Source organism: Varanus komodoensis, unplaced genomic scaffold, assembly GCF_004798865.1.
Source record: "Varanus komodoensis strain SLA01 unplaced genomic scaffold, ASM479886v1 scaffold4, whole genome shotgun sequence".
Lineage (NCBI taxonomy): Eukaryota > Metazoa > Chordata > Lepidosauria > Squamata > Varanidae > Varanus > Varanus komodoensis.
In genome coordinates, this window is record NW_025335941.1 from 53517577 (window position 1) to 53531839 (window position 14263).

The 14263-nt window shown below is 42.1% G+C and overlaps 1 protein-coding gene across 1 annotated transcript in view; it reads left to right on the forward strand.

The window, feature by feature from the left end:
• Positions 1-1364: 1364 nt before the first annotated feature.
• PGR (progesterone receptor) overlaps positions 1365-14263 on the forward strand; it is a 54542-nt gene continuing 41643 nt past the window's right edge. Inside the window, exon 1 of the mRNA XM_044442175.1 lies at positions 1365-1774. Within this exon, the coding sequence (XP_044298110.1) occupies positions 1594-1774 (181 nt within the window). The 5' untranslated portion in view covers positions 1365-1593. The remainder of the gene's footprint in view (positions 1775-14263) is intronic.

Sequence of the window (14263 nt, forward strand, 5' to 3'; positions counted from 1 at the left end):
AAAGTTGGAAGTCCACCAAACAATCCATGGTTGGGTAAAAGAGAAAGGAAGTGGGAAATTCCCAACTGGGATATTGAAGAGGATGAGGGTAGAACTCCAGGCAGACTACATTTATTTGTTTGTTTGTTTGTTTGTTTAAAACTTTTGGATACCATCCACTACTAAAAGGTCTTGGGATGGTCTTACAATAAAACAAAGTGGAGCACAGCATCACATTTTGGAATACATTTTCCAAACGTCTTTTATTAATCTATTTATTAATCTGTTAATCCATTCCAGTTTCACGCTTGGATTGGGTTATGCAGAGAACCCATCCATGGAAGTATCAGTTAGCTAATCCATGTGGGCAGGTCATTGGCAAGCAGTAGGACTGTGAAATTCAGCCACAGATATTTTTGAGCCATGCTTAGAGATTACAGAATATTGATTGGAAAAGTGAAATTGTCGGCTTCAACTCTTTAGCCCATAGTTGTGGCAGCTGTTGGCTGGCTGGTTGAAAACCTTGAATAGAAGCATTCCTGCCAAGATTTGTTGCAGATGCTGCTTGTTTCTGTACAGTTGATACTGTCACGTCCTGTGTTGGTATGAATGCACAGAAGGGAAAAACAAAACATTGCGGTGTCTGTTCATGTGCCTTCAAATGCATTAAAACGATTCTGGTCTGGGTTTTATCTAGGATCCTCTTCCCTAACCACTTATTCTAGCATTTTAAAAACAGCAAGGCTTCATTCAGAGATCCATAATAGGTAGCATCCTGTGAAGCAAATAGTCCATGAGGGAGAAATTGGCAGCACAGAGCTCCTCCTCACAACACACACATTAGGGGCAAAAGCTTCCCAGATGCAGATCTATGAACTGAGTTCTAATCTAGAACTTCTCCTGCCAGGTAAATTGTTTCTACAGATTCTTTTATAGAAAATTGCCATGATCAAGCATCCTTGTGCAGTCTAATGTTGTAAGGGGCTGACATGTCCATTGCAACAACATGGACAGAATTCTGTATTGTGCACAAAAGTAGGATCACTGACCATTGTTTGCAGATGGGCTAGTTTTGTGCCGCAGCTGGATCTCTTGTCCACCCACCATAAATTGCTGGTTTATGATTTTGCCATATTGATCTCTTGCATGTCAAAACTAGTCATCCGTTAGAACTGTGCTTAGCAAATTGCATGTATTTTCTGCATATACCAAACACAAGCTGCAGAAGGCAAAGGCTTTTCCAGGCGCTTTAGTAGAATTCTAGGGCCAGGACTGATGCAGTGATAGAATTGTTCCTTTAAATTATGGTCTTTCACCTCCTCGCACCTTTTGGGTGATTTTTCTCCCAATTTGGGGCTTTCCTCTACTTCTTACGTGATGGAAGTGGGGTGGCCTTTTCACCCTTGTGAAAAGACAGATTTGCTGATGCTTCATCAGCGCCAGCTCGTGCGCATGCCTGATACGCCTTCCTTTCACAGTCGTGCTGGGGGAGCACAGCTTCACGGCTGGTAAAGTTCACAGGTTTTTCTGACATTTCTATTTGGGAGGGTTAATTTTCCTTCATAAAGTTTTGTGTGCCATTTCTTCTGTCATGGCAGGAAGCCTTCTGTGTTGATGCTTCACGTCTTGCCTGCTTTCTTCAGGTCTGATACAGAAGCTGGCCAGAGCGCTCAATATGGCTTTGAATCTTTGCCCCAGAAGATTTGCCTTATCTGTGGCGATGAAGCTTCTGGCTGTCACTATGGAGTCCTCACCTGTGGAAGCTGCAAAGTCTTCTTCAAGAGAGCCATGGAAGGTACAGCACTGTAGCTTTTCTTGTCTAATATTCACCAGATTGCTTTAAGTCTTTAATGTTATGTACAATGGCTTGTTAGCTCGGAGTTGAGGGGTGTTTGAGAAAATATATGCCAACATTTAATTTACAGAACTGGATTGCTTTCTTTGTAACAATCAAATATGAAAGCATCTTGTTCGGTTGCTTCCAGGGTGCTTTCCTTTAGAAAATGCTGATGAAGAACCAACTGTGTATATATAGCATGTGGGTTACAGCAGTTCTTAATGATTAATCGGTTAGATCAACTGATGAGAAAACTCTGACTTGATTAAAGAGGCGCACCCTATTAATCAGACCAGAGAGTTTTGACATTTATTTTTAGTGCACTTTCCTATGAAGTCTGCAGATGGTTAGCACCATTTCAGAAGAGGTTTCCCCGTTTATTCACAGGGCGTCTGCCTCTTCTAACATGGCGTTTGTGACCTTGCATATGCAGGGGTCATCTGAAAACTTGGAAGGTATGCCTCTGATTTCAGAAATAAGCTTTATGTTCAGATGCAAATATATGCAAATTTGATTTGAATACAAGTTTGGTCCAAGTACAAACTTGATTTGAAAACTTATGTTTGTGTTCCTAAACAAATACCTAGCTCATATGAGCTGCACTGGTTTCCTCAAAGCTGTATATCAAAATATACACAGCGCGGTTACCTTCCTGAATTTTTTTTAATCTTTAGATCTAAATGAAACGTTAGAAATGGTTTTTTAACAACAGAAGCTCCAGTGGTTGAAATGTTTGCTGGGGAAGAAGGTTAGTGAGTTTGACTTCAGAGTAAATGTGTACAATAACATGCAAAAAGAAGAGGAAGCTTGAACTGCAATCTCCAAAAACACACACTGTATTTTTTTTGTGGTTCTCCAAGACTCTTTTGTTGCTCTTACATCAACCTTTCACTTTGTAAATGGTTGTGACATGGGATTGGCATTTTACAGTCATTTTGTTGACTGCTTTGACATGCTGTCTTCAGTCAGGCTTTTGTGCATTATGTCTGACTATCGATCATTGGGCTCACATACTCTCACTGTCTTTTTCCCACACGACCTAGAAGAGGAGTGTGAATGCATTCAGTGTCATTTAGTTAATCACAGCTACTTGTGACATCTGAACTGGGAACTGCAGTTTACGTTAACTATGGATATTTTAAACAAGCCATTTTCAGAAATTGTGCTCTAAGGCTAGCTAGTTTAAAATAAAACATAGTTAGCATGAAAGAGAGCTTATTCCTGCAGATGCTATGACAAACTGCAGATGGAAAGTGTCAGACCTCATCTTGACTGTGTGGATGGGGAATCCTGGGAGCTGGAGACTTGCTTTGGTTCACCCCTGACTTTGCATATTATTGTAAACTACCGTTCAGCAATGTCTTCTGTGGTCTGGGACCCTCCAGTTGTGCTAGATTGCATCTCTGTCACCCCATCCAGCATAGTCATTAATCTTGCTGCTTAGGATTGGTGAGATGGAGGGGTGCAGGTTGGAAAGCTGTGCTCAGCACATGATGGGAAAATCATCTGTATAGATGCTTTGTGCTTTACATCTTTTTAGGGCTGACTGTTTGTCTCAAGGCTTGGTTCTGCTCTCTTGCATGACGTCACTGCAAGTTACACTGGAGTAAATTTTAGATTATTGTCTTAAAATAGAGATGTGGGACTTTGGCCTCTGGGGCTTTGTCACATTCCTCCAGGGGGCAGGGTTGCCTCCTGCAAGGAGCACCCCTGGAGGCAGCTCTGCTGGTGTCCGCAAGTTCAGGTAACGGCTCGGACATGAACAGCAGTGGCTCAGCCAGCACTGGAAGGAACCGGGGAAAGGAATCAGTGGCAAGGTGATCCCTCACCTTCTCAGAATGGAACCTAAGTTAAGCAGCAACAACAAACAGTAGCAACAGCTTAAATAGGATTTCATTGTGAGAACAACCAACCGAAACTATAATGTTGGGAGAGAGAGAGAGATGGCTGCTTTTGGCGCTCCTTCTCAAGGTCTGCTGGCTGGACTTCAGTGGAATCAGAATCAGAATGTGAAGCAGGACTGGGAGGAGCCTCGGGGTGTGGGCCAAGCTGACACTCTGAGATGAGGGAAGCAGAGATGCTTATCTCAGGGCTAGACTCACCAGGTGGGCAGGCAGCCTGTGGGAATGGGCAAGTTGTACAGTTGGTGGGAGGAGACTTGGAGCAGGGGAGTTTCTCAGACACAGATGAGGCAGCCATGGCCCCATGACGTGACCTCAGCAGAAGAAAGTGGCCCAATTAGAGGACTCTTGGCCCCATGACGTGACCTCAGCAGAAGAAAGTGGCCCAATTAGAGGACTGGCATGCAGAGAGAAGATATGCTCATTTTCAGAAGGCCCCTCCTGAAGGGGTCTAGGCATGCCAATAAGGAGAGTTCCTGGAGCTGAATACTAGATTGGCTTCAAGAAACTGGGAGCCAGTGTGGTGTAGTGGCTAAGAGCCTGGGACTGGGACTCAGACGATCTGGGTTCTAGTCCCCGCTCAGCCATGGAGCCAACTGGGTGACTTTGGGCCAGTCACAGACTCTCAGCCCAGCCTACCTCACAGGGTGGTTGCTGTGGGGATAAGATGGAGGAGGAGAATGATGTAAGCTGCCTTGAGCCCTTTGTAGGAAAAAGGCAGGATATAAATCGAAAAATAAATAAATAAAATAAATAAACTGCTTTGTGCATGCACAGAGATTCAGTCTGGGTGTTTGTGCTTTTGGAGGCAATGAAAATGTTTTGCAAGGAAAACAGTCTGTGGCGTTTGAATGTGTGAAGGAGGAACCTCAGCTCCCATGATATAGTTAATAGGTGACCTCCATTTGTGGGTCTAGCTCACCTTAATATTCACAATACAGCAACAAGTCAGAGCACAAGTGCAGCAAATATATTGCAAAATATTGCTTGATCATTCCGCTAATTCATTTTAAATGGCCCCAAGTTCCAGCACTACTTCAACACTAGCCCGGTTCCTGTGTAACAACGATCCATGGTTTGTTATGTGCATGAAGTGGCATGGGTTTTTGGACCCTGTTTTCATATTCGAGAAGATATTTAAAGCTGCCATTCCTATTTAGGAACAAACAAAGGTTTGTTACTATGTCCAAATTGAACAAATGATAGTTTGTTTAAACCATAGTTCATTATCAAGCCAGGTTATTGAACCTTAATTTGATCCTGGTTTGATACCCTGTTGATAAATGGTGGTGTTTGTTTGAACAAACCAGATTTGCTTGGTTGTGATTTAACAAAAAACTGTGGTTTGTTCTTAACCAATAAATTAGTAGTTTTGTGAACCAAACAATGGAAATCTCAAAATAAGGCATACATGACCCAGTCAGTCTAACCATAACTAAAGTTTACTGATTTAAAAGATAAGCATGTGCTCTTCACTTTCACTCAGTTGTACCTATAATGTACATTTGTGAGAGTTTGGATGCATTCAGATAACTCAACAATGGTGGCTTTTTACCATTGATAGTCTGTTGTATTGTCTGAATCCAGTTCTGGTGTTTCACCATGGTAAGTTTGATTTTCAGAAACCACAATAAGAAACAACAGTGTGTTCTATGGTTTCTCTGTACCACCATGGCTTGCTGTGTTCTCTGAACTCAAGAACATGGTTTCCATGGTGCTGGTGTGCAACTACCACAGAGTTGCCACAGAGTGGCAACTGCAGGAGTCATTCTAGCCATCCAACCTCTATGTACAAACCAACAAGGAGGAAGCAGAAAACACAGGCAGGGAATGATGCACCTTGGGATTGAATTTCAGGTGTGGTGGTTGATGGGATACATGCCAACAGGAGGAGGACAGATCAGGCAGTATGGAAACCATGATAGCATAGAAACCACTTGATTGTCTGCTGAGTAGGTCATGTTAAAATCCCCTGCAAAACTCTGGCAACCGTGCAGGGCTGCTTGACATGCTGTGTAAACCCATCTACAATTTCTTTCCTAGCAACTATCACACCAAATTGCCCAAACTTTGTTTTAAACAGAAACAAAAACTATGGATGTGTGTGGGGTGAAGTTTCTTCCATAAAAAGATGGACAAAGTACCTACTACAACTCAGAACTGTGCCTATTTTAGTGTGGTCTGCAGTCCTGCATAGAATGGCTGTGTGTAAATCCCATTGAAACAAATAGATTTAAGCAGCTTAATTGTGTGTAGGACTTCAGGTTGGCAAAGATGCACAGAACCAAAGGCAGGGACAATTTGGCTGCCAGGAATTTAATTAAGGACATGATGAGCTAAGTGACCAGGGTTGGGCTAACATATGGCTATGCAATTCATGTGTAAAGTGATTTCCTGGGTACTACCTGTCAAGAATGCTCATTCTAGTGTAAGACAGTTAGGTCGCTAAGTCATAAATGTATTTTCTGATTAGGTTATGAGTAAATTAGGTTGTTACAAGACAGCTACTGTAGGTGTTAAGGATGCAACCTTTGAAGCTCACTGCTTAAATTAATACATCACTCCTAGTTAATGTGAAAGTTAAACCATGATGGTCTATATCAGTGGTGAACAAAAGCAAATTTTGAAGAGGTAGGAGTACATTTAAATAGTATTTTGATATCAACCCTTCTTATCTCCAAAAGCTGTGGATGAGTAATGCCAAGCGAAGCAAATAGGTGAGCAATGTGCAAAAAGGGAGAGCAAATCATAAAATGGTACCTCACCCCATACAGCAGCAACAGCAATAATACTGATGGTGATGGTGATGGTGATGGTGATGATTATGACAATGACGGCTTCCCATAAAGTGCAGAGTATTCCTTCTTTACGGTACTCCATTCCATTGTTTCTCCCCTGTGGCTTTCAAATTTTCTCCATGAGAATCAGCCAGCCTCCCACATTCACTGAGCACACTTAGTCCTCCTTGGGGTTCTTTTTGGTAGGAAGGAAGAAAAAAATATTTCTGCAAAAGTGAGCGTTTCCCCAAGCCAGGCCTGAATGAACGTCCTATCTTGGCATAACATTGGTATTGTTAACGGGGTGCTCTCAGCAAACTGTGTTGGAACAAAGAGGAGGTGCTTGTTATCTCAGGGCCAAACCATTTGGTGCTTCATAACTCACAGCAACAAACTTGGGTTGTCCCCAGAAAATGGTACAGGCTGAGTACAGAAATTGATGCTCTGATATCATCTGACTTTAAACCAACACCCACCCATTCTGCCTTAGCTTCCAAATAGCTCTCAAGGACATGCATGTTGTTGAGAGCCTTGGTCTAGATATGAGGCTGCAAATGCATGAATGGAGGTTGTTGTGAAAACAAGCTTGTGAGTCCTTACGCATTCATTTATTTTATTTAAATGGGTTTTCTTGCAGTGTCTGTACATGAATATATACCCTTCTTAAAACTACTCCAGTTTTTTGTGTCTTTTGGAAGCCAGCCATTTGAACCTTTTGCTCATCTGTTTCTGAGAAATTCTACATGGTCCATACTTTGTACTGAAGCAGCTCTTCTGATTTTCAACTGCAGTACAACAGGGTAGACAACACATGTCCCTCCAGGATATGTTGGACTACAACTCCCATCAGCCTTAGCCCACATTGCCACTGTAGTGGGCTGATGATGGTTGCAGTCCAACCATCTCTGGAAGGCCACCTGTTGCTGTCCCTGCAGTCAACTAAGAGCATTCATATCTGCGTCTTTACCACTCCAATGTGATCACTTTCTTTTTCATAGTAGGTGAGCAGGGCAAGTTTGGGCCTCCCCAGCATGTGCAGGGCCCTTCTATCATGTCACGTCCTTCCCTGAGTGCTGCTTATTTTGCATATTTCACCAGAAAGAAGTCCCTCTGTGCTTGCTTCTTCCAGATATCTATGTGTGTAGGATTGCCTTTATTTATTTATTATATTCCTAGCCCACCTTTTTCCCTGCAAGAAACCCAAGACGGCTTACATATACCTCCTCCTCTCCATTTTACCCACACAACTACCCTGTGAGGTGGGTTAGGCTGAGAGTCACTGACTGGCCGAAGGTACCAAATTTGCTTCATGGCTGAATGGGAACTAGAACCTGGACTTCCCAGTCCCTGTCCAACTCTGATCACCAATACCACACCAGCAGTCCCTGTTGCCATCCTGTATGGCCCAGAAACACGTAATTTCCCATAATGCCCCATTTAGTATTTAAATATGGAATTTTATGCAACAGGCATACAGTGGGAATAATAGTTTTAGCCTGGGTCAATCCCACCTTCTAGCACTTCACATGTACCCAGTCCACATTTCCCTATCCTTCATTCCAGTAGTTCCCATAAATAGAAAGGGAGGAGAGGAAATAGAAGAAAACAAATAGAGAAACCCAAATAGAGAAACCCAGTCAAAACTAGACTGGGACAATGCTAACTGTAGCACATGGAGGGTATTTTAGGAAGGGTAGAAGGTACAACTGCCTGGGCTATTATTTGATTTTTGAAGAATTAGGTGCCACAAATTCCTATTACAGGAAATAGTAATTGCCTCCTGTTTTGTTTCGAGGCTGTTTTTTCAATAGATTGTATTTATGCAATAGGACCATTACTGATGATGGCTGTGAGTTAGAACCAGCACTGTATCCATCTAGCTAGAGTGCACTAAAATGCACGCTACAGAATTTCAGTGAGCATTGGATGGGTTGTAATTGAAGCACACAGCTATGTTTTCGAGACGAAACCTCCCATTGCTTGCCATCCTCCTTCCACTGTGTAGACTGCGGTGTTATTTTATTTTTATTTTTAACTATAGTAAGATAAGTGCTGCAGGTAGAATCTGCGCATAGAAATGAATTTGCAAGCAAAACTAGTTCCTGCATCTCGCCTATCAGTTTTTCCATGCAGGTGGATCTTGCCTTCATCTGTATTGTTATGCATTAAGACTAACAGATCTGGTAGCTGTGGAGCGGCTGCCTGTCTGTCACAGAGACGCTTGCCTTCTTCCTCTCATTGGCTGAGTTGTTCTGATCCAAGTCAGTGCCAGTGCCCACGAAGGTCCTAGCAAGGAGCAGGCAGAAGAAGCAGAAAAATGGAAAAGAGAAGTGGGAATGGTCCAGGAGAGAGAGAAGGGAGATGGGAAGGCAAATGGAGGACTCTGCGTTAGAAAGGAAACTGCAAGAGGGAGAAAGGGCAGGGCAAGCCAAACACTGTACCTGGCCAAACGGTACAGCACTGAAGCAGACTCAAGTTCACATATAGATTTTGGTAAAACCCTGGATTTCCCTTAACAATGTGGACTCCTTCAACAAGGGACCTTGACCGGAAAAAGGTCCCCACTGAGACCTGCCTGGCACCAACTTTATCATCTTTCCAGTACCAAGTTAGGACTGTCCTCTGATTGGGAGTTTAATCAGCTTTAAACAGTATATTGTGGCATTATGTCAGCTGTCTAACAGGTCTTGTGGTTTAATTTGTGTTAGGTAGTGTAGTTTTTTTAATGGGGTTTTAAATGTCTTTTAAATTTTGTTGTGCATTTTTTATGACATCTGTACTTTTATATTTCGACTGTATTTTATGTGCCATTTGAAAACCACTCAGACAGTTTAAGTTATTGGGTGGTACAGAAATAAAATAATAACAATAATGGTATTGGACCCCTTTTTGGTTCTTCTTCCCCATTTTCTCCATGTGCTGTTTTAACAAAGTTTTCCCCCCACCTCAAGTATATAGATCTGATCTTTGAATACTCTGGGCTTTTCTTATGGTGGAGTCATTTGTCGTCTGTGATCAGCAGGAAATTAAAACTTTGGTTCTCCATAGCATCTAATGTTGTGCTGTATTGCCCAGAAACATCTTGCAGTATCTGTCTGCCTGGCAAGATCATTGGTATTTTGACTGAGAAGTAAGTGCCATTCAATTTCGAAAAGTTCATTTTAAGATTGCAGCCTTCAACAAGTTCTCTTTGTTTGTTGCAATTTAAAGTGATTGCTGCTTCCACAGGGCATTGGCATGACTGAAATGGTTCCTTCTAATGAGTTGTTTCTGGAATTATTTCCTTGCTTCCTTCCTACTCCAGTGGCTTTACTGAAAACTGCTCTTAAATGAGACATAGTTTCTTTGCAACACTGCTCACTTTTATCAATAGTTACATTTTAGTAAATCAAACAAAAAGTGAAAGTAAAGCTTATTTTTTAATTCATGCACTTATGTATGAGCAAAACAACACAAATATTTTTTCTAATGGCTGAACCCTGAATATGGGGGAAGGGGCTATCGCAGGATGTGGTAATTGTGATAGGGATGGCTAGGAATGTAGGAGGGTGGGACCTCACCAGTCATGTTAATCCCATGAGAGGAATTAAGAAAAGAAAAAAAAGTCTGTTGATTCCAGTGAGGATTATGGTAGCGATGATGATGAACCTCCTCCTCTACCACCTCCTCCTCCTCCTCTTCTTCTTCGTCTTCATTGTCTTCTTTGTCTTCTTCTTCATCATCTTCATATTTAAAATCCCCTACTCAGATGAGGGTGGTGTGGAATGTCAGGACAAAATGGATGTAGCCTGAAGTGCCTGATCCTGCCTAATCTTGGAAGCTAAGCAAGATCAGGCCTGGGCAGAAGTGGGATGGATGACTTGAGTGTATGATTCTATGATTATTGCTGTCAACTGCCTAGAGACCTTTGGCTATGGGCAGTATAAAAATGTAATAATAATAATAACCCCTCACACCCAGCATGCCTTGGTCTTAATATGAATCAGGAAACATAAAAAGGGCATGCAGCTTCCAGCAGATCCCAGCCAGCATGGATAAAACAAAAATCCTTAAGGAACTATGCAGTGAGCACTCCCCTGTAAATCGAAGATTACCAGTGCAGACCAACTTTCCCCAACATGGTGCACTCCAGAAGTTGTGAGCTACAACCAGAAAGCCAGCATGGCATGGTGGTTTGAGTGTTGAATCTCACAGGGTACCTCCATGGGATTCACTGTGGAACACATTTATTTGTGTATTTAAAATAATTCTCTCTCATGCTATAGCTATTATATTATAATTCTCTCTCATGCTATAGCTATTATATTATATAGCTATTATAGCTATAGCTATTATATTATATTGTAATATTACAATATAATCAGTGGAAGTCGGGGATCTAAAAAGCCACGATCCACAAGACATTTGGGATGAGAAGAGGGAAAAATTAAGTTTTGGCAGGGCTGGTGGAACCGCCCTGCTTTCCCTCTTGACTTCCTGTGTTACAACTGGCTGGACCGGCTCCTGGAGATGCAGCTGAGGGAGGGGGATCCCTCACGAGGGTGGCCTTCTGGAAAGGCCATAGAATGGATGTGCTTGTCCTCTTCTTCTGAGAAGCATGCTGGAATGGCTCCTGGGGATAAGAGCTGATCAAGGTGACCCCAGTACTGGAAAAAAGGGAGTCCATGATTGGTTTGGTGGCTTGCTGTGCAGTCATTTGGATCTTCACGATGACAAGAAGTTTGCGAACATTATGGCTCTTGCTTGGAGAGCTGCTATGTTGAAGTATTTTCTTAGTGCTGGTACTATCTTTAGAACTCAGGCTCAGAGCTCATGTTACCAAGTGATCCTGTGACCATTGACTATACCAGAATTTGATACCTTTGTATCTCTGGAAAAGATTTGAGATCAGTGCTCTCAGAAATATGTTAAGTGTGTTGCAGCAAAAGCAAGAGTTTTGTGGTAACTTTAAAAATACTTATTATGGCAGAAGTTCTCAGGGACTAAAGTCTGATGAACTTCATTCTATGAAAGATTCTGCTGCGGTAAATTCATTAGTCTTCAAAGTGCCATAAGTCTAGAAGGAAATAATATTGAACTGGTCTTAGCTCTGAAAGCTCTTTCAGAATATGCAGAGAAATATTTATTTGTTTATTTTCAAATTTGTACACAGAATTCTGGTGAACTCTTGCAAGTCAGTTCTTGCAATCCAACACACACACACAAATAAATAATCTAGTATAATTCAGCATAGAGCATGCCAAGGATTGGTTAAAAGCAGCTTGGAATTAGCTGACCTTCAAGGCTCATATTAAGAATTGGAAGGTTGTGGTCATGCTAGCAACTTAGGGAAGGCACTGCATCAAACAAGGGTCTATGACTGCTGGCTTAATATGCCTGATGTTAAGGCCTATTAACACAAGCAGGACTTCTAAGGCCAGGTATAAGACTTAGATAGTTTTGTAGAGGTGCATCCAGTTCATCCGATAACTCATCCCAAACTATTTAGCATTTTAAATAAAGATAGAGCTAGCAATAATAGCAATCACAATGGTACCAATTATAATAGTGATAAAATTTTGGCTATGTACAGGTTTCCCTTTCATCCCATCCTGACCAACTTGACCAACAATAACACAGCCAGATGCACACTATAAGATTATGTATGAGGATTAGGCAGGGCTGGATCCCTGGCACTTTTTCTACAGAAAATAAATTTCTGGATCCCAGGGTCACCTACTTTTGAAGCAGAATTGCCATGTGTCTTGTGATTAATGCTGCCTTAATCTGGTTTGTTTCTACAGTTAATCCAGTTATTTGCCAAACCTCCTGCTCTGTTTGCTCAAGTTATATCAGCTGTTAATTTGATTTTGCTTGCCTGCTCTTTACCTTTGCATGCACCATAGAGGCTGTGGTTTAAGTTAGACAGATACATTGTTTACTATGTGGCACTAACCTGGACTGGGTAGCAGAGCAATAATCTGCCTTTTGGAGCACAGCATATTGTAGCTGTTGGAAAAACACAGCCCCAGGTTTCCAGCTTAGTATTCACTAAGCCCAGCTGGAACCCCATGTGTGACTATTTTTGATTTGTATTCTTATTTACATTTAGAAATCTTTTAACACCTTGCTTCTTTAAATCGAAGTGCTATTTCCTTCCCCTTGAATGTGAGCCAGACCATTGCTTATTTTTAGCAATGGTCAAGACTGTGCAGAAATGATTTGGGGAATCCTCAGTTTCAGTACCTGCCACAATTTCTCTTCATGCCTCCTTCTCCCTAGCTTACTAAGATAGAGAACCTGGGAGAGTTCTTGTTGGTCAAAGTCCTCATGCCCTTGCAAGTTGTAGGAAAGTGTTTTCTTCTCCCTCTTTGCATTGTATATATATATTCTGCCTTTTTCCTGTTGTGGAGAATCTGAGGCAGGTTCTGCAGTCCACTGCATTTTATCTTCACAGCAATAACCCCGTGAGGTAGGTTAGGCTGGCAGTGAGTGATTTGCCTAAAGTCACTCTGTGAGTTTCATGGCCAGGTTGGGACTAACCACTATAATACACTGCCTCTATAAGGTCATGCTGTTATCAGTTCCAGCATTTCTAGAATAGATACAGCAGCCCCGGAAAGTCTTCTTCATGGCTCCCAGTCTTGGTCAGTCAGTGAAAGCAGCTCTAGTGAGGCCTCCTTTCTGGAGCTTCCTTGATCTGAAATGAATCCAAAGCATTGGATTCTCATGTTTCATATTGCTGTCCACCAAATGATAAATGCTGCCATTTCACACATGATGCAAGCTTTCATCTGTGTAAGTTCTGATTTACAGCCTACGTTTGTCAGTCCCTCTTTTCGTGTGGTGGAAGTATAAGAAGCCCCACCTTCCAGCATATGATAGGGCTTTGTGTAACAAGTGGGTGCGCCATTATTTAAGCAACTCGGCTCATGCAATTCTTGCCCTGTTTTCCAAAAAGAAGCTTGCAGTGCTTGCTTGATATGTGAAAACATCTGTGTGATGACAGCAGAAAATCCTGCCCCACTTTGCCACAATGTGGAAAGGATCTGGGCATAATGTATAGAGCTAAAGGAGTACAGGGTCTTGCAAAAACAATTCCAAGCAGAATGTTCTTGCAGTGTGATTGTATCTGTTGGACTTGGAGAACTTCTTGGAGTGCCATGCTTTCAATACAAATTGGGCCATGCACACTGACACTGAGTTAAATAACCCAGTTGGGATTTGAAGAACATGTAGTTTTTCTTTGAGGAAAGGTGGGAGAGAGGTTTCTGAACAGTTGTTTCACGCTGTTGGTGGTCTCACCAAGAGAGCTCCTTGCCTGAGCTCCAATACTCACAACAGATGCATTAAAAATAAATTATTAGGAGTTCCCTTTGGCCCCTTGAGGTAGAGGGAAAATGGATGAGACCAACAGAAGAAGCTTGCATGTTGGATGGAGGATCTCTGGGGCCACATCTGGCCTGAAGGTCAGAGGTTCCCCATCTCAGGTTTAAACAGTGGCAGGACTTGGTCCTGGCATTTTGTGTGCATGAATGTGTGAATGCCTGTGCTTTAACCCAAAGCTTATATTGGTTAGTATGTTCAGATTGCATTCCTTCATCAGTCTTCCTAATTCTCCAAGTACAAGCCATCAGTCATGCTGCTCGGAAAGAATAGGGCCTTATTAAAGTGGATTTCCCAATACAGTGATATATTACTGTTGCATCCTTGCCACTGGGGCAATTCAGCTTTCATCTGACTGTTGCTGTAACCACCTTTGAAAGCTTTAATCAGACGTACTGTATCTC